Source organism: Ictidomys tridecemlineatus, chromosome 7 (genome assembly GCF_052094955.1).
Source record: "Ictidomys tridecemlineatus isolate mIctTri1 chromosome 7, mIctTri1.hap1, whole genome shotgun sequence".
NCBI lineage: Eukaryota > Metazoa > Chordata > Mammalia > Rodentia > Sciuridae > Ictidomys > Ictidomys tridecemlineatus.
Window position 1 is genome coordinate 16,093,480 of NC_135483.1, and position 24,977 is coordinate 16,118,456.

A 24,977-nucleotide genomic window follows, 5' to 3' on the forward strand; every position below is an offset into this window, starting at 1 on the left:
AGTCACTGTTTATCATTCGGCCTCCCAATAACTCTATGAAGGAGATATACTTCTATTAAGAATATTTTAAAGATAAATAAATAGAAATCCAGAGGTTAAGACACTGTCCAAGGTCACAGAGCAAGGCAGGATTAGAGCCAACCCTGAAACCCAGCCCTACCTGGCTCTAGAGATCTTCATGCACGGCTATGGGTGTCAGTGCATGAGAACTGCCTGGGCATCGAGAGAAGAAGTCAACTGCATTTCTTCCTGTTGATGTTGACGCTGGTCTACCAACCTCAATATCAGAATAGTAAGGCTCACAACACACCAGGCTACTCCTACCCCACCCCTATGCAGGAACAGGTCCAAAATGTTTTTGCTTCTTAATGCAAAATGAGAACCACAAGAGAAAACAGCTTTCCTTTCTACTGATCCTAAACAAAGTGTCTGGGTATGAACTCACAGTTAGAACCACAGTGTTCCACCAGGACTACTGCTGCTGTACTCTTAGAGATTGCAACTTGTACATAAAACAATAAGCAAATTGACATCGCTGGTGACACCATGCCGAGGCTTAAGCATGTGAGCTGGCTCCATGCAGCATTACTGAGCACTCCTGGCGGTGCGTGCAGAAGCAGCATCCCATTTTTAATTTGCTGTTCGATTCCAGCCTGGTGTCCCTGCCTTCCGCCTCTGCCCCACTCTCCTTCCTCCCTCAGTGACCCTGAAGCCTGACCAATCACTACAAGGTCTTGCCCTTTGAGAACAGGACAGAAAGAGAGGAAAAAAAGAAAAGATGGAAAATTAATTTAAAATGCAAAAGTGCTTAAAAACAATTCTGAGTGCCCCTGAAGCCTGACCAATCACTACAAGGTCTTATCCTTTGAGAATAGGACAGAAAGGTAGGAAAAAGGAAAAGACGGAAAGAAAAATAATTAAAAATGCAAAGGTGCTTAAAAACAATTCCGATCACTGACATACAAATATTGCACTAGGTGGAATGCTGAAGTCTCAGCCTCTCTCTCCCCCATCCACCTCCTGCCAGGGTCCTGGTGCATGCCAGCTGGCTTAGAAGACAGCAGAAGACTTGGAAAATCAGAGAAAGGAGAGAGAGGTGGCAAGCCATGCGGATGGTGCTGGAGCTGGTCAATCAGTGTGCATGAGTGAGAGGTTCTTGGTCATGGAGGGGTTTCACTCTGGCAAGACCTAGAAAGGACCTTTCAGCCACAATTATTTTTAATCCTGGGGAAAGCTGGAGGCCAGAGAAGAAGAGAAGAATGTGAGGTGTGGAGCAGAAGCTCCACAGGCTGGAGGCAGGGTGAGAAGGGGGAGGCTCAGCACAAGAGGGGCCTGACCCTCTGGGCTCTGAGTGCATCCAGCTCCTTCCCCAAGAAGGGTTTCCTTTGGCACTGAATTTCCTCTTCCATATTTCTAGTCATCAGGGTCACAGTGGAAATGGGACTAAAAAGAGAGAGCCGATTTCTTTGAATAATGGATTGGGGGGAGGTCTGCAAATTCTGTTCCACCACTTTTAGCAACATCATGAACACATGTAAATGAGAGGGGAGGCAAGATCATGGAGCCTGGGACCATGAAACCCTGGTACGTTACAGATCAACCCGAGCTCAGCTGTGCCAATCCAGATGACACACCTTTGTTTCTCCTTCATTCCCAGTCCCCAAACTGGGCCCCAAAGAACCAGAAGTTTCCTAAAACTTATAGATAGCTCTTCTGGGGGAGAAAGCTTGGCAAACATGAGGGTAGACAGTTGAAGATGCTTCCCGACTGCGGGACTTCTCATAGGCTTCCGTGTGTGGATGGTGCACTGTGGTACACTGTGGAACCCCAGGGGTTTCCCATGTCACAACCGCAGCTCCTAACAGTCTTTCAACACAGGATGTTTTATGGAGCCACTCAAAGGAAAACGGTGTGCTCGAATCAACTTTGAGGGATCTAATTTCCTAATTCCCCAACAAGAAACCAGACTGAGTGGCAGGTGGGGGCAGACTTGGTCTCCCTGCAGCAGCCCTTGGGGTTTTTCAGATTTCCTAATCCAGTGAGGGAAAGGAGCACAGAGGGAGGCAGTGGGTGAAAGGGAGTTAAAATCAGGGTGATAATCAAAACAGGAATGAAAATAGTTTTGTTGAATCATCGTATCAAGATGTGTCATCACATAGGTATAATTGAATTTTACAAGGTTTAGAAAGCTGTGACGCAAAGCAATCCCAGGGGCAAAAGGAAAATACAGATAAAGAAAGGAGCCAAGGTCTGTAGACATGTTGATAAAGATAAATGCACAGGATGAATGGCACAGGGCAAAAGTTCTCTGTTCTCTGTCATGTCTACTGTCTGGCTTTATTTGACAGCTGTTCTTTGTTCTAATTTTAAATAGTGCCAGGATGCATCAAAATATTTAGGAGAGAGTAACTTTATACCATTTTCTAGTATTTTTAGCACAGGGGCCTTTTGAAATGATTTGCTATTTTTAAGACAAATGTTTCCTGTCTCCCTAACATTCTCTGAATGGAGAAAGTTAAAGAAAATCTCTGATCTTTGTGGTAAATGACTTGGGTGAAAATTTTTGTTTTCAGTTGACACTTTTCTAGGAGTGGGTTTAAAATTTATTTTACATATGTGACAGAAAATAACATGTGGAGCCACAAAAAAACTGATAGTTCATGAAGGGGACATGGCACCATAATTAGGTTCTCAGATATGCTGGTGTTCCATCATCTGAGCATTTATCCAATGATTACTGTGCCTGAGCAAAACTGTGTTCCTTGCCCAGATTTCTTCACTGTATTCTCACAACCATTCCATAACTGGGTAGAAAATGGGATGAACCATTTTTAAGCAGATAAAGAATAATAAACAACTTTCCCAAGGTCATATAGCCAAGAAATATTGGCCATGGAATTATAGATTGAATTAGGTTCCCCCAAAATTCATATGTTGAAGTCCTAATCCTCAGTACTCAGGGTGTTACTTATTTGGAAATAGGGTCATTGCACATGTAGTTAAGTTAAAATGATATTGTATTGGAGTAGGGTGGACCCCAAATCCAATATGACCGATGTCCTTATAAAAAGAAAGCCATGTGAAAAGACAGGTACACACAGGAAAAGAAGGCCATTCAAATATTGGTGTTATGCAGGCACGAGCCACAGAACTAACCAGAAGCTAGGAGAGGGGGCTGGAACTGTTCTCTCCCTGACATCTTTACAGGGAACATGGCCCTGTCAACATCTTGATTTGGGACTTCTGCTCTTCAGACTTATGAGAGGTGATAGTTCCTGTTGTTTAGGGTAGTTCTTGTGTGATACTTTGTTATACTAGATCTAGCCAACTAGCAGGAATGCCCACCTAGATTCACCCGATGTCAAAGTGCATGCTCTAAATCATGATCCCACACAGGGTCACATGCTCAATCACATGGGCCCTTAATCTACAGCGTCCAACAAGCAGAGTGACATTACATCTCAGAGCTGGATGGCACTCAAAGCTACTAATTCAGCTGCCCACTGCCATATTTATATCAATGTTTGCCCAGCATCTATGGACACCTGGAAAAGTGAGGAACACATCGTGGACTCCCATTTAGGGACTTTTTCCCTGTAGGGTCTACTGTGGGCCTGGTTTTATCCTCTGGAATCTGGTTCTCATCTCTCCTCTCCTCCTAATTTGAATCACAAGGGACAGGGTGTTCCAGTTGTCTTCATACCTTTGAAAGCACCGGGGAAGAGTCAGACACACACACACACACACACACACACACACACACACACACACACAACTCTGAGCCATCCAGAAAAAAAACAGAAGTTTCCCCTTTTTTGATCAAAAATAGTGCAGACTTACTTTGAGGAAGTGAGTTTGGATCCTCCCGCAGTGCTTGCCCATCTGCTGCCTGACGGGGGAGTAGAGCAGGTCTTTGGCGGCAACGCGGGCATACGCCACTCTCTTGTTATTGCTGAGCATCCAGATGAAGACATCAGGGATGGTGTGCTGTGGCTGCACGACAGAAGGAATGGGGTCCTCAGGTCGGTGCTTAGCAAATGTACTTCCAGAGTTCTCCCAGCCAGAAAGAGGCCCTCTTCCATGAAACTAATGCTGTGACCTAAGCCATCTGGGGACTTATGCAACCAAGCCAAGTGCAGCTTCCTTGAGAAGAGGAAGCCTTGGGACATGAATTAGAAGTACAAATAAATACCAGATGCCAAATTTCTCACTGAGCTTTGAGGACCTGTGAGTTGGACCCATGATTTGGTGTTGGTGGCCTGCTTTTCTCCATCTGTAGAGCAAACATTTTTCTATAATTTCCCATGAATTTCTTTTCCAATGCAGTAATAATGACCTAGCTTCTTAGTATTAGACCTTCTCAGAGCCAGATAACATTTACAGAATATTCAAATGAAAAGATAAAGCCAAAAGCAGATCTATAAGAAACTTTATAGCTAAAAACATAATTGCCAAATACATAAGTGGTTAATTTAGAAGAATTAAATTAGACTAAAATGCACATTAGGCTTTAAGGGGAAGCTAATCAGATAGAGACTGCAGACTTCCACACCAGTGGCTCATTATGTTGGAAGTGTCTGAAATGCTCATTTGTAAGCCAACATAATTACACAAATAAAAAGGAGCTATGCTGTTATAAAGTAGGCTTTGACACCTGGGATAGAAGCAGATGTCCTGTCTTGCTCACCCTTGATAGTCAGGTATAATTGGTACCCAAAGGGGGCATCCATCTCTTCTCTCTGATATGGGAACAGTGACAGGATGGTTTTCCTGGTCACAGAGCTTAAGGCTCAATGCCTGATTTGAACATTCTGGGTTCTCATTAAAATTCCGTGTCTGCTGACTGCCTGGCTCACTGTTTCATATACCTCCAGGGAGCAATTGGTTTGAGATGAGAATTAAAACTTTCTAGAACAACAGGAGCAGTAAATCTTTTCCCCGCCCCCCCCCATAAACTCTGGCTCCAAAAGTTTCTATACATTTTCAGTCTTCAAGAAAGAAGTATCTGACAGAAGCAAATATGATTACTTTTTAAAGATCACTTTAGAAATCACCAGGATACCACTTATAACTGACTTTGAAATGGGATGCTGGTCAGGTATGGTGGTGCACACCTGTAATCCCTGGAACTCAGGAGGCTGAGACAGGAGGATTTCAAGTTCAAGGTCAGCCTCAGCAATTTAGCAGGACCCTAAGCAACTTAGTGAAATCCTGTCTCAGAATAAAAAGATAAGAAGAGCTCAGGATGCAGCTCAGGGATAAAGCTCTCCTTGATTCAATCCTCAGTATCATCAAAAACAGAGAGAGAAAGAGAGACTGTGGATCTTTACTAGATCTGAGTTTAAATCCTCTTACAGTTGAAAACCAATCAAAGTTCCCACCATCAAAGGGCTTGATTCGAAATTTCTTGAGTCTGTTTGGGAGCATTCTTTTAAGATGCTGAATACTCAGGATTTGTAGAAAACTCAATAAAGCCATACGTGTCTAGATTAGTTTAAAAATCTCTTTTCTCATCACTAAACTAATAGTGCCTGCGCAGGTCTGCTCAGCAGGACCCTTTCCCAACACCCAGCCCTTGTGAAGAAGACATCTATTCAAGCCTTGCAGATGAGGTTTGCCTGGAGAGGCGCTTACCTCGTCAACCAGAAAGCGGATTTTTTCCACAAAGTTTTGGGCTTCGTGGATCATTTCATCAAGAGAGAACCTCTTCTTGCGCTGCTCCAGGATGCCCTTGGCCTCCGTGGCCATCGCCTCCTAAAACAGAACAAGAGTCAGTGTAGATCTTTCTGGAAATCCGGGCAACGAGCGCTGTTCTGATGCTGGAGAGCCCTGAGTGTGCTTCTAGCTCCACACTGAGCCCCAGCTGACTTGGGGCCGGCCACTGCTCATAGCCCATTTGATAGTCACTTTAAGGGGACACAGAGACAGTGAACACAGTTCTCCTTCCTTAGACGGACGGGAAGCTGAGACCCACAAAGGACAGAAGCCTGCCCAGGGAGCATAGCTCTGTGAGCTAGGGCCTGAATCTAGGCTTTCTGAAATACTCAATAACTACAATCATGGCAGGTTCTTTTCCTGAGTTCTTTCTCCAAGCCAGCCCTATTCATGCCACTGTGTTGATGCTCCATTACTCCTCTCAAGACAGAGAGCAGAGTGATACAGCTGGAGTTGATGTCCAACCAAGGCCAGAGTGCCTGTCCTTAGCCACTGTGCTCAGCTCCTGGTCCTGGAGGTCTGACAAGGCGCCCGGCCCAAGGGGACAGCCTCTGAGGAATGTCACCTAGAGCGCCTTGCAGTGGCTGGAACATCTTTGTTTATTTATGTAAATTTTATATTTTTAAATTTTTATCAGAACATCCTGTTTATACACAGTAACTGGGTTCCTTTTGACAAAATCACATATGCAGGGAATTTGGTTTCAAGGCCCATCCACCTCACTTTTCCTCTCCTCCTCCCTCCCCCTATTCTTCCTCGGCTACTGTATTAAACTTCCTTTCTTTTACGTACACCTAGAAGTGAAATTCTCTTTGACATGTTTATATATGAATACGACATGATTTTGTTAAACTCATTACATACACCTTCCCCTTTCCCTCCTTCCTCCCTCTCATTCTCCTATATCTACTCCACTGACTTCTCTGTATCTTTATGATACCTGATCCCCGCCCCCACTGCCTTCTCTATTTTGCTCTAGCTTCCACATATGAGAGAAAACATTTGATTGAGTCTGGCTCAGAAAATTTCACTTAGCATGACTTTCTCCATTTCCATCCACTTATTGGCAAATGCCCTTACTTCATTCTTCCTTGTGGCTCAGTAAAACTCTATTGTGTCTATAGACCATATTTCCTTAATCCCTTCATCTACCGATGGGCATCTGGGTTGATTCCATATTTTGACTGTTGTGAATTGTGCTGCTATAAACATTGAGCTGGCTGTATTGCTGTAGGCTGCTGATATTAGATCTTTTGGATAAATACCGAGGAAAGAAATGGCTGGGTCATACGGTGGTTCTATTCCTAATTTTCTGAGGAATCTCCACATTGCTTTACAGAGTGATTGTACTCATTTGCAGTCCCACCAACAATGCAAGAGCGTACCTTTTCCCCACATCCTCACCAGCATTTGTTACTATTCGTGTTCCTGATCACTGCCATGCTGACCATAGTGACAGGAAATCTGAGTGTAGTTTTCATTTGCATCTCCCAAATTGCTAAAGACACTGAAATTTTCAGAAATTTGGGTGAAACTGTTAGGGTCATTTTTTTCAGCCCACATTTATGAGTTTAGAGGAAAGAAAAGCAAAAACAAAAGCCAAACTCTTGACAGTGCCTTCTAGGGCAAGGGGTCCCTTGCATGCCCAGCCTGCTCCATCCTAAGGCCTGAGTCCTTGGTGCTTCCTCTGCCCAGATGTTCCCCAGACTCCACATGGCTTCAGTTTCAGTGTCACCTTTGTATGACCTTCTCCCACCTTTTCCTGATCACCGTGGCTTTAAGCAGAGTCCTTCATCATCATAACCTGCGACCATTTTTCTGCTTTGGCTGTGTACCTGCCTTTCTGTCTTCTTTATTAAAGTGAAAATTTTGTGTAGACGGGGACCTCTTCTGTCCAGTCCTTACTTTGTGTTGCCTGACAGAAACACTGTCACATAACCGTGGCACACGGCACATTCCTAGCTGAGCAGGTGTTAATGCTATGGAATGAATGAACCACCATCAGTCTATAAATTCCTGGAGGTTGAGCACCGTGTGTTTTGGGTGTGTGCTCCCAGCAACCAGCACAGCACCCGGCATGCAGAAATCCTCTGTTCATATTGGCTGAAGGAACGGAATCCTGCTAGAAACCAGGACTAGGCTAGGAGTCAAAGCCTGGGACAGGGGTGGGACATGCTGCTTCCTTTCCCTGAGATGTTCACAATTTGATGAAGTGAAAGCAAAACATGCAAATGATGATCAGGGTACTCCATAGGGGCAAAGCCAGGCTTCATGAAGATGTGACATTTAAGCTGTCTTTAAAGGTGAAATGAATTCGTCAGGTGTCTAAGAAGACAAAGGACAGCCCAGGGAGGGAGAACAACCACATGTGGAGATAAATAATCAGCAAGAGCCTTAAAGTGTTGGGGTACAGATGTAAGGGAAAGGAATGATGGAGGATAAGAGTGGGATGCTATGGTAAACGGCCCCGCGTCCCAGGGAAAAGGAATTTGGACTTCAGCCTCTGAAGGATTGAGAGACTCCAGGGATTTCTTTAAGCACTAGTGGTCTCAGATTTGTTTTAGAAAGATCTTTCTAGTTGTGGTATAGAAGATGGATTGGAGGAAGATTACTGCAATATGCTTAGGCCAGAAAGTGGAGTAAGTCCCAGGGGCAGAATCAATAGGACCTGGTTATCTCAAACTGTTAAATCACTAGTCAAACTGTCTAAGGTGAAAGATAAAGAGTCAGAATTGACATTTAGGCTTCTTGTTAGACCAAGAGCTGTAGCTGGTGGTGCCCATATAGGAGGAAAAGCACCCTCAGACAAGGCCTTGGGCTCAGTAGGACATGTTGAGTCCTGGGTGCTATGAGCCAAGTACCCAAGTACTATACAGATGATGTTGAAAGTAGGGATTGTTCAGGCCAAGAACTGTGGGATGGTGAGAAGACAGAGCTCGACAGAGCACACGCAGTGGAGGGTGTTGCAGAGACAGTCCCTCAGCCAGAGATGCGGAAGAACCAGGGCAGCAAGATCTTGTAGGAGGACAGATCCAGCCTCCCTCAGCTGTGCTGGAGGACAGAAGAGAAATGTTCTGGACAGAGGATGAAAGAGGAATTAAGACAATTCATTTTAATCTCTGGACTTCAATTGACTATCCATTAGCTATGACCTTTAAAACATCATATAATAATTCTGGCCTCCACTGTTGTCTTTAAAATGTCCTTAAGAAGTTAAACACTGAATAATCACTGAATAATTTTTTTTTCAGAACTGTTATGGCCTCACACAAAATGTCCCTTGCTGCCATTGCTGGAACTGGTTTGAAGGTGAGATAAGCAGGGCTTGTTCTGGCTTTTCTCAGTCAACACTCAGCAAGGGTCAAGCAGCTCTGAGGCACCTAGAAGCATCTCTGAGCAGAGCACAGGTCTCCAGGACACGGAGGGGTAGCAATGATGGCCTGTTCTCAAGATGTGCTGACAATTTTTAACATAATCCTAACAGGAGGAAGGAACTTGAGGAAGGGCAGAAAAGGGCAGAAAAGGTTTTTGGTTTTTTTTCTTTTTCTTTTTTTGGTCTCTTGATTTGTAAGGCAGACAGCCTCGAGAAAGAGTCAATAGCCTTTAAGAAAATACAAGTGTCAAGAAAATGCAGAAGGGGGACTTGGTCAGAACAGGAGTAGAGTGGAGGGCCTCTCGCTCATCCTGGTCAATCTTCAACTCACATTTCCAATGCAACACAATCTCCCTTCTCGCTCATGCCTCTACACCCCACAAACGTGCGACCTTTAACCCTTATCCTCATCTGGCCTGTGACCTCTGCTTCATCCATGAGGTTTATTTTTAAAGCACATGTTTTAACTCTGTTAAAAGTATAAATAGCTTTTCACATACCAGCTCCTGCCAACAGAGCGTCAGTCGTTTCTTATCTAAAGTGGTTTGGTTCAACATCTTGGGCTTTTTTTCTGCTTCAGAGATAAAGGCGCTGCAAGAGAAGAATCACAATTTTGAAGGCCGCTTAGTGAAAATCCGTTTATAATTCCAGAGATAGGCAAATGTGCTTTCTACAATTCAGTGGAAAGCTGATGGAGACCCAGAACCAAGATTTTTCATTTAGGATTAGCAGGGATTCATAAACTTTTCTAAGAGACCTAAGGGAATTAGAAATGATGCCCTGACCCCGCATTGGTTTGTGGGAATGAATGTTTTTCCACTTTCTTTCATCAAATATCCATTGTGATTGTTACCAAAATTCATAGCAAAAAAAAAGCCTCACAAAATAATGCAGTTTTCCTTCATCTTGCAAATTTAAAACACAGCAAAAAATTCCTGAAGAACTATATGCAAAACAAATATTTCAGACTTAATGCTGAGACATATCCCCACCTTACTGAGTAGTAACATTTTTTGGAAATAAATTTAAAAATGTGTTCAGTAGTATATTACTAAAGACGGTGTGTACAATTCAAGAAGAAATGACAATAGAAAAAAACTTTAGGAAGTAAGATTTTGTCCTCCTTCGTGATAACTTAAATGCAAACTAAAAGCAACACAATTTTGAATAACATTCAGAATGAATAGTATTCAAGGTTTATAAAAGTGTGGGATAGAGAGGAGAGTGTGTGCTGTTGTAAAAGAGTGGAAAAATGCCTTAATGTTTTAGAGACTATTTAACAGCACCTACCAACATTTAAATGTACATTATATGACTCAAAAATTATACTAGAAATCTTATCCTTTAAAAATAACTGAACGGTCTTGCAAAAGTATGTTTATACAATAGCACCACAATAAATGGAGACAGGTTAAATATCATTAGGAACTCGTTTAGTGTGTTTGGACACATCCATCACTGAATATTGAAAACACCTCTTACAGGCTCCTGTAGAAAGATGTGTGTGATTTATCACTGAGTGAAAACACAACCTGCTGAGCACAATGTGTGATGTCATTTGGGAAGAAATAGAGTGTTTTTATAAGTGTGAGTTTATGCAGAAAATGAGTATGTGTTTGCAAATTCAGAAAAAAAAAAAGTCCAGGAGGACAAATCAATCTCTTCTCTCTGAAGAGCGGAATTGGAGTAAGAATTGAAAAGAAAACATCTACTTTATGATTTTTTGAAACAATGAACATGTAGTCCTTCCGCGTTGAAAACAAGAGCCACTTATAAGGGGAGTCTTGGATGCCATGCCTCCCAATAAGAGCCCCAAACCAGAGCTCTGCCCAGAGGCAGTTGGAGGCCTTGCCGGAAATCCACTTTGGGTATATTACTTAAGTTGCACTTTTTCTTATTTTTTTAAAAATAATAATGATTATATTTTGAAGGGGGAGTTTGTCAACCCTTTCCTGCTTTTTCCAGAGGCTCAAAGACTTGCATTCCACTCTCCAAGATGAAGCAGACATGGTGGATGCTGAAGGTCTCCTTCCCCACAGGGAAAGAAAGAATGTATTTCTTCATCAAAATTGGGAAAGCCAGGCGCCGTGGCGCATGCTTGTAATCCCAGCAGCTCTGGAGGCTGAGGCAGGAGGATTGAGAATTCAAAGCCAATGGTGAGGCGCTAAGCAACTCAGTAAGACCCTGTCTCTAAATAAAATATAAAATAGGGCTGGGGATGTGACTCAGTGTCCGAGTGCCCCCGAGTTCAATCCCTGGTACCCAAAATACAAACAAAAAAAAATGGGGGAAAGTGATAAGGCACATGCTTCCATCCATCTTTCAGATCAACCTGTCTCTGGCTGTGGGCAGCCTTGTTACCCCTGGGTGGCAAGTGGCTTGGCCTTGTTGCAAGGAGACTGTGAAGTCCCACTGCTCAGCCATAAAAAGGTGGGGAGGGACAGGGAGCCAAACTTGTCCTCAAGTCCAAGCCGCTTTCTCAAATCCAGGCTTAATAAATTTAAGATTAACATTTTGATCTCCGACCCTCACAAATATGTTTTCAGTTAATTGGAAATTTGAAGAGAAAGGGGAAAAATTAATTATCATCCTAAAATAATCTCCTAAGATAAAAACGTTGTTCTTAAGCTATTAATTTGTTCACAAACGCTTTATAAAGATGATCAAAGGGGACCTTTCCCTTAGCTCACAGCCTGCGTGGCACTAATATATACTGCTGATATAATAAAAATAGGAAAAATGATTATTTATTTCTTTGCTTTCTTTTTTTTATAAAGTGGAAACGGTTGGGTGATTGAGAGATTAGGAAAGACATAACTTAAAAAAACAGAACATCAGGGTTCGCTACTGCCTGCTTTCTGGTTTTATCTTTCATCGAATCCATCAGAGTCCTTTTCTATTAATTCCATTACAGTCAATTCTCATTTTGACTCAAGCCTGGACCTAATTCATTTCAAGAGTTGATCCAAGTTGTTTCCATATGGGGTAGTAAGCAGCCTCTAACATGGCCCTCAGGGAGTCCCACCTCCTAAAATTCATGCCACTCTGCAGTCCCCTCCTTCTGAACATGGGCTGCACCTAGTGACTTGCCTCTAATGGAATACGTCAAGAGAGATGAGATGGCACTTCCAGGTTAGGTCATGGTAGACGGTGACTTCCATCCCACTGGTATGTTCTGTCTGACTCTTCCTGCTTGCTGACTAAATCAAGCTGCCATGTTAAGAGTGGCAGCTTAGAGTGGCCTGCACAGCAAGGAAAGGAGGGGTCTCAACCCAATTAACAGGGAACAGAATTCTCCACCTGGCAGCCCACAAAGAACTAAGTCTGCCAACCATCATGGGAGTGATCTTGGAAGTGGATCTTTCCTAGTTGAACCTACAGGTGACTTCGTCCCCAGACAACGCTTTGATTTTGTACCCAGGGGTGGTCCTGAGCCAGAGGACCCATTTGAGCCACCCTGAGATTCCTGGCACACACAGTCATAGGTGCCATCGTAAATTTTGTGTTAAGTCACTGAATTTTGGGGTAATTTGCTACTCAGTCATAGGTAATGATATACCCTCTATTTTATTTTTTTATTATATCGTCTACCATGGAATAGGAGTCATTAATTAGCAAACATTAATGTGCCCTATGAAACATGTAATTGCCATATTTGATATAATTTATCCACTTAGTTGTCTAAATAGCTTGCTGAGTATCTACCAAATGGCAAAACACCACACTGGGCTTAACTCTGTGAACATTTTTTTTGTTCCATAAAGATTCTCTGCAGCAGTTCTGTCTTTCTTTTTATCTCTCCCCGTTGGTTTCTGGCTTAGTTATTTAAGTGTCAGGAAGCAGACTTTGGTCCACAGGTTCCAGCTAAATTACTGAAGAAAATGAAGACAGATATAATACTCGGAGTGTCCATCAGACACATGTGAAATGGACTATTAAAAGCCAACCCCATGCATGCTCAGCTCCCCTGTGCCAGCTACCTGCTTTGATTGATGAAATCACTGAGCACCATCTTCATTTTCTCTTCAGGAGCCTCCTCTGAAATCTTGATCAGCTCTCTCACTTCCTCTATACTCTCTTCCTGCAAACAAATGGCAGGGATGGAGGGGTGAGACTTGTAGTGGGGAGATTGATGGACACAACCTAAACATGCCATTCAGCTCTTCTTTGTTTCTTTTAGAAATGGAGGAAGAATGCTTCCTTTCTCTTGTGCTTGAACTGGAAATGCTGCTGCATTCTGACTTTGAACCTTATTTTTCTTAAGAGAACTGGTCTGGAGGCAAGGCTTCGCATTGCTCCAAGTCATTGCTTCTACCCCAGATCCATTCCCTAACCACGTACCACTCCCTCAGAGTCCACTATGGGGAAAATCTCATGTCATGAGAAATAGCTAACAACACAGAAGAAATTAGATATAATAACCAAAACTCCAAAAGCATGTTCCAATTAATTTCTCAAATAGTCATAGAATTTTATTGAAAAATCTCTGGTTATGAGATTTCAGCCAGGGGGTTGGGTAGACTACACATGGAAATGGCTGTATATTTGTATACTTAGTAATTGCATGTTTCCTTTTGGTCTAAATTCCAGGATTCCATTCAGTAGCTTGGAGATAAATGGCACCCAAGGGCAATTATGTGCTGCCACTCCTTTGCTAGAATATACGAAAACTGTATTCTCTGTCATATGCCAAAGTCTGGTGCATGGGACATGTGCTCCTCTCTCTCCACCTTCACTATAAGAAGAGGCAACATCGTGGAGTGGTTAAGGATGTGGGCTCTGGGGTCAGACTACTGAGTTCAAAGGCAGGCTTACTGCTGGCAAGTGAACCAACCCTTTCATACCCAGTTTGCTTCTCTATGAAACAGGATAATAATAGTTTCCACCTATTAAAGTGTGAACTTTAATCCTGTTAGCCATGATTGAAGGGATCCTGACACTAATAACAAAATTAGGAATGGGTATTAAGGGTTACTATGGCTTCCTGGAAAACTTCTGATTTGTTTTGTCAGGACTCTTAGAGATAAGCTATTCTCTCTGAGGGAAAAGCAAGACCAGCCTTCCGAAGAGAGTCTGCACGTCCACATGATGTCACAGCATGACCCCAGACCAGGCCTCTCTGACCACTTTCTGTGTTCAGCTCTACAATCCCATGGCCAGAGCCAACACTTTTTATATACAATTAAGATTATAAAGCAAATGGGAAGGAGAATTTTGTTCTTTCCTTATTGTAGTTTTTAATGGAATACAAGAGATAAGACAAGGGCCATCTGGTGAGGTGTGAGGACTGCAAGTAGAGGCACTGCCCATGGAGGTGTGGGGTGGGAGGGAAAGTGTAGGAGTGGGGACAAGGGTTAGTTGAAGCCAGAACCTATCAATTCTGTGACAATATTTTTAAGCTCCCGCCTTTTGGAGATTAAAGAATCAATGTATTGTTAGGTCCAGTAACAGTAAGAAGCAGAGAAGGGACATGAATTCGGACAGTTTGATTTAAAGTATAGGGATTTTGCAAAATGTCTTCTCATTTCTCTGGATTCACATGGTAGGAGCCACATGAACCCAAAATGCAGTATCTGGACTGAGACTAAGACCCTCTACTGGAGGGATTTTTAAAAATCCTTCTTGCCTCCAATTTCCTTATGTACAAATCCAACACCTACCAAAGTCACTTACCAGGAGATCTGCCATTTTCTCCAGCATGTTGGACCAGTGCAGCCTAAAGGTCTGATCTCCCCAAGAACTGATGAAGGAGACACAAGGCTTCTTGGCCTCAAACGGCAAATAGTTGTAATTCCTGCGAAAGCACAAGGGGTCTGAAAGTCAGTTGGCATCAGTATTCCAGGCAGTGCCAGCCCCATGTTCGTGTTTTATATGTGCTGGTGGGATGCAGTAAGAGTGGGGACAGAACTATCACACTGGTAATACCATCCTTGGCCCATGACTGGAGACCCAGGGATAATAAAGGGTGAAGAGTTAATGGCTACATTGAAAGGTATTAATAGCTACCAGTAGATCCAGGGTGAGGGTTAGAAATGGTCAGCAGAGGGCAGGATTTATTGGACAAGACTTTCTTTGTGGAAGTTAAATTGAGAGAGGAAAATTGACTTCATTTTTTATTGTCTATATTCTAGACACACCGCAAGGATTGATTGAGATAACAGATGTGAATGTATTCTGTAAACTAAAATTGCTAAGGATGGTGGAATGTGATGGACATCATTATAAAAAGTACATGTACAAAGACTTGAATTGGGTGTCAACATACTTTATATACAAACAGAGATATGAAAAATTGTAGTATATATGTGTGTTAAGAATTGTAATGCAAAAAACCAAAGTATATATATATAAAGGCATAAATTGGTATGAACATACTTTACATAGAGATATGAAAAATTGTGCTCTATATGTGTAATAAGAATTGTAATGCATTCCACTGTTGTCATGTATTTAAAGATAATAATAATAAAAAATTGCTAGAGAAATATAAGGTACTAACATTTTTAATGAGAGTGAAGGTGTGTCCCAAATGAAATTTCAGTATTTTATGGCTTGGCATCCATCCATCTATCCATCCATCCATCCATCCACCATCCATCCACCATTCATCCATCCTTCTGTCCACCCATCAATACTTACTGTTGTCAAGCATTGGTGCTAATAATGCAGGTGAATTGCTTGGCAAAGAAGGGACAAGAGGGATAGTAAAGTTGCTAAAAGGGGAAGAGGTAGAGCCACAGGGAGTGTTTGAGGATGACATTGGGTAGTGAGCCAAGAGCAATGGAGGGCAGAAAACAAGGAATTAATTTGCAGACTCAGTTCCCAAGGAGGAAGGGGACAGGTGCTGAGGCAGGTAAGGTGGGAGGGTCGTGGCAAAAATTTAGAAGTTCCTACCTAATGACAGCTATTTTCTCAACTTGGTTTCCCTCAGACCCCTACTGATTTTCTCAGACACCTGGGACTGTGGAAGGCAGGCCAAAGCAAGCCCCCAGAACAGGTGTGGTGGGGCAAGTGGCCCTGGTAATGTGGACAGTGTCTGGAGCAACACATCTACAGAGGGTGAGGCAGGGAAACAGAGAAATAGGGAGGAAACAAACTTTGTTTGTATTCCTTAGAAACTAAAATGAATTTCTGCCTGATAAACTGAATTCTGACCTGAATTTCTCCTGAAGTAGACAATAAAATTAGCACAGAGGCCCCCTGGCCCGTTCTGCAGAAAATAAACCAGCAGGTGTCCATTCAGAAAAGAAGCCAGATAAGTTCTTGGCAGAAATTGAGGTTGTTGTTACAGCAGGAGATGACAACAGCAAAATAGGTTAGAAATGAAGCCACTCTGCTTGTTTTCTCTGTTTTTAAGTCACTGTGTTGAGAATCCTGCAATTAAATACATTCCCACCCTGTATGGTCCCAAGCTCTTTGGTTTGGGTCATTCTGTGCTTATTATGTTCTGGGCCTTTGACTCTAAATCTCAGGTCCTCCTGGCCAAACTGGGACGACACGGATCAGGAGGCTGTGGCTTCTGAGGCAAGCTGCAGTGAAGATGGAAGGGCACCTCGTGCCAGTGGAGATAGAAGACTGCCAGCTTGAATGGCTGCCCTGACTCAGGACCAGCCTTGTGACTTAGGGCAAGGGTAGGTCTGGAATCCTGAATTAAATAACGGCCCACTGTTGGATGTCTTCTGCCTCAATCTCATTCCTGACCTCTGACCCAGAACATAGATAGTATGCAAATGCACATGCTTTGTAAAATTAGAAAGCCCAGAACATGTATACTGTTGTATTTTATTGAAATAAGTTGTGTGTGTTCATACATGAGTGTGCATGTGTGTTTGTGTGCACGTGTGTGTGCATGTGTATAGCAGTTTAGTGCAGACAGACTCTTCCAATCCAGCTGCTGCCTCTCTGGTTTGCCACTATGTGGAGAAAGCCCCAATACAGTGACTGAGAGGTAAAAAGAAAGGCCAACTCTACCAAAAACCACCACCATGACTTATTTTTGATCTTCTGGTAGCACTCAGATATGCTCTATCCAAGGATGTCTTGAGACCTCTCACCTCCTCCTAAGCCCTTCCCATACTCCACCCTGAAATCCCACCAATAGTCAATAATGGGCTAGTCCAGCAAGGTGAGGAGGGTGATTGGAGGCAGAGTCCCTCTGAGTAGCCTCAGAAAGTCTCTCCAAGCTGCAGATCCAGTTGTAGGATTCACTGATGTCTCAGCTTTGAGAATGGAGTTCAAGGACAGGGAAGTTTGGGATTCTTTCATCCAAAAAGAAAAAACAACCATGTATGGATGCCAAGGAGCCAAAGAGACCCCAAAGAAGGGGATCCAGGGAGAGGGGATGTGCTCCATGAGAGGGAGGGTTTAGAAAATGTAGAGAATGCTCAAAAATAAGAGGAACAGCAGCTAAGTTAACTGCTTTAACTTCCTCCACCTACTTTGACCAACACTCCTTCCACCTCTACGCCTTTCTCATCTTTCAGAGTATCTCCTTTTCTATGACCTATCCCAACTCTGCCTCCTCCCCAGCAGGCTTAGTCACCTACCCCTTCTCTAATCCTAGGGTACCCTGTGCCAAGCCGGTAACTCCTTGATTCATCCAAAAATACGTATCCACCTCTGTGCCAGGCACAGGGCAGAGCAGATAAACAGGTGATGGCACAATGCCTGCCTTCAAAATGCTCACTGTCCCAGAGGGAAGACAGGTGAGTACAGACATCTTAAGCCAGTGTGATCTGTGCTTGCCGAAGGTGTACGGAAGTCCATACCAGGCTTGGGGTCCAGGGGAAGGAGGCTGGGCTTAGGGCAAGGGTAGGTCTTGAAGGGTGCAAGGAGCTGGCAGCTCAAGAGGAGCGTGCTGCCAGAGAAGCATGTCCAAAGACCCAGAAGCAGCAATCAGCAGGACAAGTTGAGGATTGCACAGCTGGAGGAAGTGGGGTGGGATGGGGGATTGGTGGTGACTCCAGATGATGCTGGAGAGTAGATGGGGATTAAAGCCATAAGCTCCAACCCCTGGAATTAATTCTAAAAGCACAGGGAGTCAATGAGGGATGTGAATCGGGGGAATAATTGGTTCAGCGAGTTCAGTGAGTATCTTGAAGAAAATCCAAGCCAGGTAGGAGATTTTTTTAAGATAATTCAGGCCAAAGATGCTAATGGCCAGAATTAAAGAAATAGCATTAGATAGAAAGAACTAGAATTGATCAGACTTCATCCCTGATTGAATGTGGGCATGAAGGGAAAAAAAAAAAAGAGCAACTGACAACCTTCCAGCGGTGGGTTGGAGGACTCAGAGAATGGCGGAATGAATCCATAAAATAGGAAAGATAGGACAAGGAGAAAAGTTATCTGTGAAAATGTTGAGCCTGGTAAATGATCTGTGAGATGCCCAAGTGGAGGTGTTTGGATCTGATGTTCAGGGAAGAGAGCTGTCAGGGGGATTCAGGAATCCTTGTTATCCTAACAGTGGTCAGGAACCCTTGGGTCAGTTCCCAGAAATAGTGTCAAGGTCAAGAAGTGCAGAGATTAAAGAGATGGCAATATGGCCTTGTAGTGGCCTGTTGAGAGCCATCTGTGGGCTGTGTGTGGACTACTTCACACACATCGCAGCCTAATGAATAGGAGAATCTGGTGTCTGGGGACTTCCAGTGGACATTTCCTCTGGCTAAGACTGCCCAGACACATTGTGAGCCCTATTAAGCTCTTTCTTCCATGGAGATGGGATGACCTGCTGCAGCCATACAGCCCCTCTGAGATGGGCTTGAACTGCCAACATGCCAATTAACCTGCTGACTGCAAGACATCAGGAAGCAAGACTGCACCTCTGAAACCTTATCCCTGCCTTTAATGTACCCCTCAAATAAACCACAGGAGCCATTTTCTAATTGTCTAGCCCAGCTCCTGTGTGGACTGGACCTATCAGGGCTTCCACCTTTTGAAAATATATCTTTCTGACTTTGTCTTTTGTTCATCACTAACTATTCTAGACTTTAATGTCTTAGGTGGCTTACAGGAAGAAGAACAGGAAGAAGAACCTCCTAATGAGGTGCTGGATACCTCCCCATAGTGGCCAATGTAACATGGCTGGATTCTTATCTCTCACGTGTGAAATGAGGAAAGCCATCCAATGACATCAGAGATTTTTCACTCATAACACAAGACTCAACAATAGAACATTCTTACTACATTTGCTTTTTTAATTTTCATAAATCATTTGATTGGTGCTTGACACTATTTTCTTTAAAAAGAATGCTATCATTTTACATCTCCTTATAGGTTGAAAATTTGCATACATTAAAGGAGATCTGTGGGGGATGCATGTAGGTGCCCCATTGGAAATGGTCTTTTCTGGTGGTTGACAAATATTATTTGAGTTCTTTGGTTTGCAAATAACTGTGGCAAAAATAAGAAATATGTATTCAATAATCCCACCAAATCAAGTTAACATAGTGACACAGATGTGGATAATAACTGTTAATAGGGTTTAGTGTGAAATGTTAAGTTCAGACCTTTGGACTCTATTGGGCTTCAAAGTTATAGAGAAAGAGGGTTTCGGACATGATCATCACCATCATCCCTGTTCTGCCCTTAAATAAATAACGTGTGGAGTGCTACTTACCATGTCTCCCCTCTTTGTACCTTGCCCCATGACCGAGATAAAAAAAAAAAATAATGTTTCTGAATTTCAGGAAGAACTAAATGAAAGAGCCCCAGAAACTGAGCCAAATCCTACCATCAGGAACGTTGGCTGCTCTCACCTGCTGTGCTCCTACCTGTTCCCCTCGGTCACCAGAGGCTTCTCCGGATGCGTGGTGGAAGACACGGGGATGGCCACATCGTGGGCTGCTTCCGCTTCTCCTTCCTGCAGCAGGGGAACGGCGTCTTCTTCTGTTAATTCAGAGGACTTCTTCTTACTGCCATGATGGAACCCTCCGTCAATCAGGTTCCCAAAATTACCTGCAGCAGCCGGGGGAGAGGGGCCGGATGTCAGCAAGTAGAACCAGTCGACTTGGCATGAGGGACCCAAGGTCTCATCCTCCCATGGAAATAAGATCTCAGGGTGAAGGTGGAAAGAACAGTGGCAGGAAGAGAATAAGACTGACAACGACAATGAGCCACCCTCTCCATCCCCTTACTTGCTCTTTTATAAAAAACACACAACTTAGAAAGAGGACAACATAGGCAAGTAAAAAACAAGAGTCACTAGAAATTATAAAATTCAGTTGTAGCCATTTTTAATATCTTAGTGTGTATCCTTCCAAAAGTTGGTAAAGGATCATTGAAGATGTGTCATTTTGTAAACCAATTGTTTTCACTAAAAAAAAAAAAAAAAAAAAAAAAATCCCGTAAACCTTTCCCAACTGCTTCTCCTCTAAGAGAAAATTCCTTGTCTAAGTCCCCAAAGTCAACACCATGTCTTAAAAAGAAACAGGAGATGGAGAAAGGAGGAAGAAGGAAAGAAGGGAGGGAAAACATTACACGGGGGCTTCTGTAGGACAAATGTCTCTGCGAAAGAATAGATAGCCCCTGCAGGATTATTGGTGTCCTTGATCTTTCTATTTCACAATCCGATTTCAAATGCTTAACAAAAGACTAAGATGAATATGGCCAGTCCCAGAGCTGGCCATATGATAGACCTGGTCAAGTTTGTTTAAATGAAGAAAACTCTGGGATCACAAGCTTGTGATTCTGGAACCTCCTAATTTGGGAAGTCTCCCTAAGTCCTCCCCTGCTGGCCTCCCTCCCTGGCCTCTTCTCCTCCTCTCCACACAGGCTGCCTGTCACTCCTTTCTATTTCTGTAGTAGATGCTGTTAGTGCTTCATCCAGATACTTTACCAGCTACCAAGATGGCCAGCAGCTCACAGTGGCCCCCTTCCCAAAAACCAGTTTCTACTCATGGAGACAGTACCCCATTTCCAATTTTCTGTCCTGCTGCAAGACAACTGCCTGAATCAAGATCTTCTCTGATGGGATGCTATTCCTTGGAATGGCTTACCCAGCTGCTCCATAGCCCAGGAAGATTGCTAGGACTCATACGGAAGCATCTACTGCGCATGTGCTACTTTGCAGGTATGAGCTTATTTATCCCTCAAACTCTGAATCTAAACCTATTCTGTTAACCACTTTTTAAAAGTATGAAAAAAAAATCTGTCCCTTATACATTGACCCTAGGGACTGCTCCCTTCTTTCCGAGATGCCGGCCTCCACTAGGGTGCTGTCACTTCACATAGGACACTAATTAACTTATTCAAGAAACAGATCTGTGTCAAGCACTGTGCTTGTCTTCACTTACCAATAGAAACTTCGAAGCTGATAGGTTTATCGCCAATCTTCCGATCAATCATGGTAGCTTCAAAAAATGCCCCAAAGAGTAAAAATTCCTCATATTTTTCTGGCGTGATCTACAGAAAGAAAAAAGAATATTAGACAAACTGATTATCTTCTTTCACCAGGAAGCCGGGTCAATGAGGTTGGCCTGCTTCAACAACATTTATAGGCACTTGACTCTGTTTCAGCCTGAAATGCTGCATCTCCCCACTGATCAGACAAGCAGGAATCATGGCCAATAAATTGCAAATCCAAATGCAATCACTTACCTAGAATGATCAGACTGATCATTTTAATGATTGGCTACCTTAAAATGCAGAGAACCTCCTTTCACATCAGAGGGTCAGCTTGGTGTCTATGTCTTTCTAAGACTCTGGGTGAAACGCCAACCTGGGATGACCTTCAGCTGATCAGGCTTTCAGAAACCCAAAACCAAAGACGAAATCCTGGGTCACAGCAACCCTTGCTTTTGAGCTTCACTTCATGGCTTCTACAGGATGCTCACATACATTATGTTATTTGTTCCCCCCACCCCAACAACAACTTTGAGAGGGCAAAATCTGGACTATTCCATTTTTCAGACAAGAAAACTAAAGCTTGAGGTTGTACAGTAGCTTTCCCATGTGTTGTGACCACAGACCCAGTTCTCACACATCTCTAATATGTGTTATCCCAATCCCCTGGTGCTGACCCAAAGTCAAAGTTACTTCCTGAAATAATGAGCAAACTCAGCTCAAAGGGTGGAGGGTTAGATGTGCCCAGGAGTGTCAACCAATCCTGTGAATCCAGGGTGCTAGAGGCACGATGGCTGCTGCTGGGAGGGATCCACCCAGCCCGAGGCACAAGTGCTTCTATGTTGTAAAGGGCCAGAGTGTTTATTCCAGCTTCCACCCTTTACCTGAATAAACTAAAGTTCAGAGAGTAGGAGGCTTCCCAAGGTCAAGTCAAAGCAAGTACAAGCCAGACCTGAGAGCTGTCTCCACCAAGGCTGCTTTGAAAAATGAGCCTCTATTCTGGAAGCCTGGGACTGTGGCAGGTCACAAGACAGGGGCCATCCCAAGGTAATACACAATTATTTTCAAATGACTCTTATTGACATGGAACAGGCTATGATTTAGGGAGCAGATGTCAATGGAGTACAGCGACCCGGCATGACATTCTGGGTGAGCGAACGTCGTACAATCTTTGCTTCCTGGTTTGTTTGTTTTTGTTTGGCTTTTGGTTGGACTTATTGAAATCTGCAGAAAACCAGTAAGATTAATCTAAGGAAACAAAGCATTTGTAGCCCCTGGGGGTTAAAGTCACATTGGGTCAAAAGCATCCCTCAGACAGCCAATCATTAGGTGAAAGGTGACCCCTTCCTTCACTTGGATGCCTCCTGTGGTGTTGGCAGTCCCAGGAAATGTCTCTGTTGACCAGAAGCATGGAACAGGGTGGGGGCTTGTGCTGGGTCTTTTAAATTATTTTTAGATATATATTCACATTGGGATACATTTGGACATAATCACAAGAGCATGGAATATAATCTGCTAATTCAATCCCCAGCACTTTCCCCTCCCCTCCTCCCTCCCTTGTTCCCCTCCCTCTACTCTACTGGTATTTCTGGAATTTATTTATATACATATATATTTTCAATTAGTGTCTTGTGGATTATACTTGATGTTTGAATCCACTGTGGTATATTCATGTATGTACGTATGAAAGTTTGGTCAGATTCATTCCACTGTTCTTCCCCTATCCTGTCCCTCCGTCCTCCCCCTCAATCACCTTATTCTACTAATTTTTCCTCTATTTTTTTTAATTCTCCCTTCCCCTTATTTTTTTTCCTTTCTCTCTTTCTTCCTGCCCTCCATTTTGGATTAGCTTCCACATATCAGAGAAAACATTCAAGGGCCTTTATGGCTGAGTAATAATCCATTGTGTATATTACCACATTTTCTTTACCCATTCATCTGTTGAAGGTACCTAGGTTGGCTCCATAGCTTAGCTATTGTGAACTGAGCTGCTATAAACATTGATGTGGCTGCATCACTGAAGTATGCTGATTTTAAATCCTTTAAATACCGAGAAGTGGGATGGTTGCGCTAATTTTTAGTCCCACCAACAATGAATGAGGGTACCTTTTCCGCCACTTCCTTGCCAACATTTATTAGTATTTGTATTCTTGATCATTGCCATACTGACTGCAGTGAGATGAAATCTCGGTGTAGTTTGATTTGCATTTCCCTCATGGCTAGAGATGCTGGACAGTGTTTCATGGATCTTAGTCACAGTCTACCCACTGCAATAACCATTTCTTATCTCACCTTCCCAGGCTGAGTTCACTCTCTAGGAGGAGGAGCCTGGGAGAGGGATTGCCAGGACCACAGCCAGAGAGACTTCTTCAAATCTCAGCTCTGCTATTTCCTAGCTTTGGGCAAGTCATGCTCACTCTATGACTGTCACTCTCCTTATCTGTGACATAAGCATCATAATAGGGCCCACCGGGGGAAATGGAAATGAAAAGAAACTGCCTATGAAGTAGGTTATCACAGGAAGTAGGCACAAGGAGGGTAAGTCACCTTCCCAAAGAGTCAAATGGAGGTAAGGCCAGGCAGTAATCCCGCACCACTCTGCCACAACCTAAAGCCATTTGCTTTGACGACCTATATCTGAACCTCCCAATGCACAAACATTGGTTTGCATGTCTTCCTTCCCCTTCTATCCCATAAACTAGGCTCTATTTTTACTCTTACCAAGCTGAAAATGGTATTTAAACAAGAAACTACTGAAAATGGTATTTAAACAAGAAACTACTCAACAAGCGTCCATTCAAAATGGACACGTTTTAGGTTGACTCTACTCCAGGGGAGTTCGGCACAGGGGAGCGGGGCAAGCTTTGATGGTGTGACAGGGGTGGTTGGGGAGGCCAGCCTTATGGGGTCTCTCGACTGCCCATATGTGCAGTGAGGGCATGACTTCAACTGGAAACACGGGAGCTCGAGGACCCTGGGCAGCTAAAACAGATGTGGTACGAAGGGTTGTTGGGGGCAAGCTCCAAACTGCTCAGGCTGCAGGGAGGGTAGAAGGTCAGAGCTGTGGTTTAAAAATACAACCACAAATTCTCAGCCAATCCTCCCCTAAAAAAAAAAATGAAGCCAAAGTCTCCTCCCTTTGCAGATGGGCTGGACTAATAAGTTGTTTCTAGTAGAACACAGCAGAAACATCAGTGGGTGACTTCCATGGCCAGGTCAGGAAAGAGTCTCTGCCTTACTTCCGTTTAGATCACCTGCTCTTGGGGAGCCAGATGCCATGTCATGAGGACACTCAAGCAGCCTGAGAGAGGGTCCACATAGTGAGCAACTGAGGCCTCCCACCAGCAGCCGACAGGGATCAACCACCTGCTCAAGTGAGGTAGGGCCTTCAGAAGGCTTCTGTCCCTGCCAAGACCTTGGCTGAAACTTCATGAGAAATCCTGAGCCAGAACACGAGCTAAGCTATTCCCAAATTCCTCCCCCACAGAAAATAAGCATTTGTTGTTTTCAGCTAAGCTTTGGGGTAAGCTGTTGGGCAGCAGTAGGT

At 43.5% G+C, this 24,977-nt stretch overlaps 1 protein-coding gene across 1 annotated transcript in view; it reads right to left on the reverse strand.

Annotated features, from left to right (window-relative positions):
• The window catches only part of Fer1l6 (fer-1 like family member 6), a 112,262-nt gene that overhangs the window by 64,306 nt on the left and 22,979 nt on the right, over positions 1-24,977 (reverse strand). Inside the window, exons 11-17 of the mRNA XM_005316362.4 lie at positions 21,382-21,490; positions 19,861-20,044; positions 14,762-14,882; positions 13,069-13,169; positions 9,589-9,679; positions 5,635-5,754; positions 3,841-3,993 (exon numbers count right to left, since the gene is read on the reverse strand). Of these exons, the coding sequence (XP_005316419.3) occupies positions 3,841-3,993; positions 5,635-5,754; positions 9,589-9,679; positions 13,069-13,169; positions 14,762-14,882; positions 19,861-20,044; positions 21,382-21,490 (879 nt within the window). The remainder of the gene's footprint in view (positions 1-3,840; positions 3,994-5,634; positions 5,755-9,588; positions 9,680-13,068; positions 13,170-14,761; positions 14,883-19,860; positions 20,045-21,381; positions 21,491-24,977) is intronic.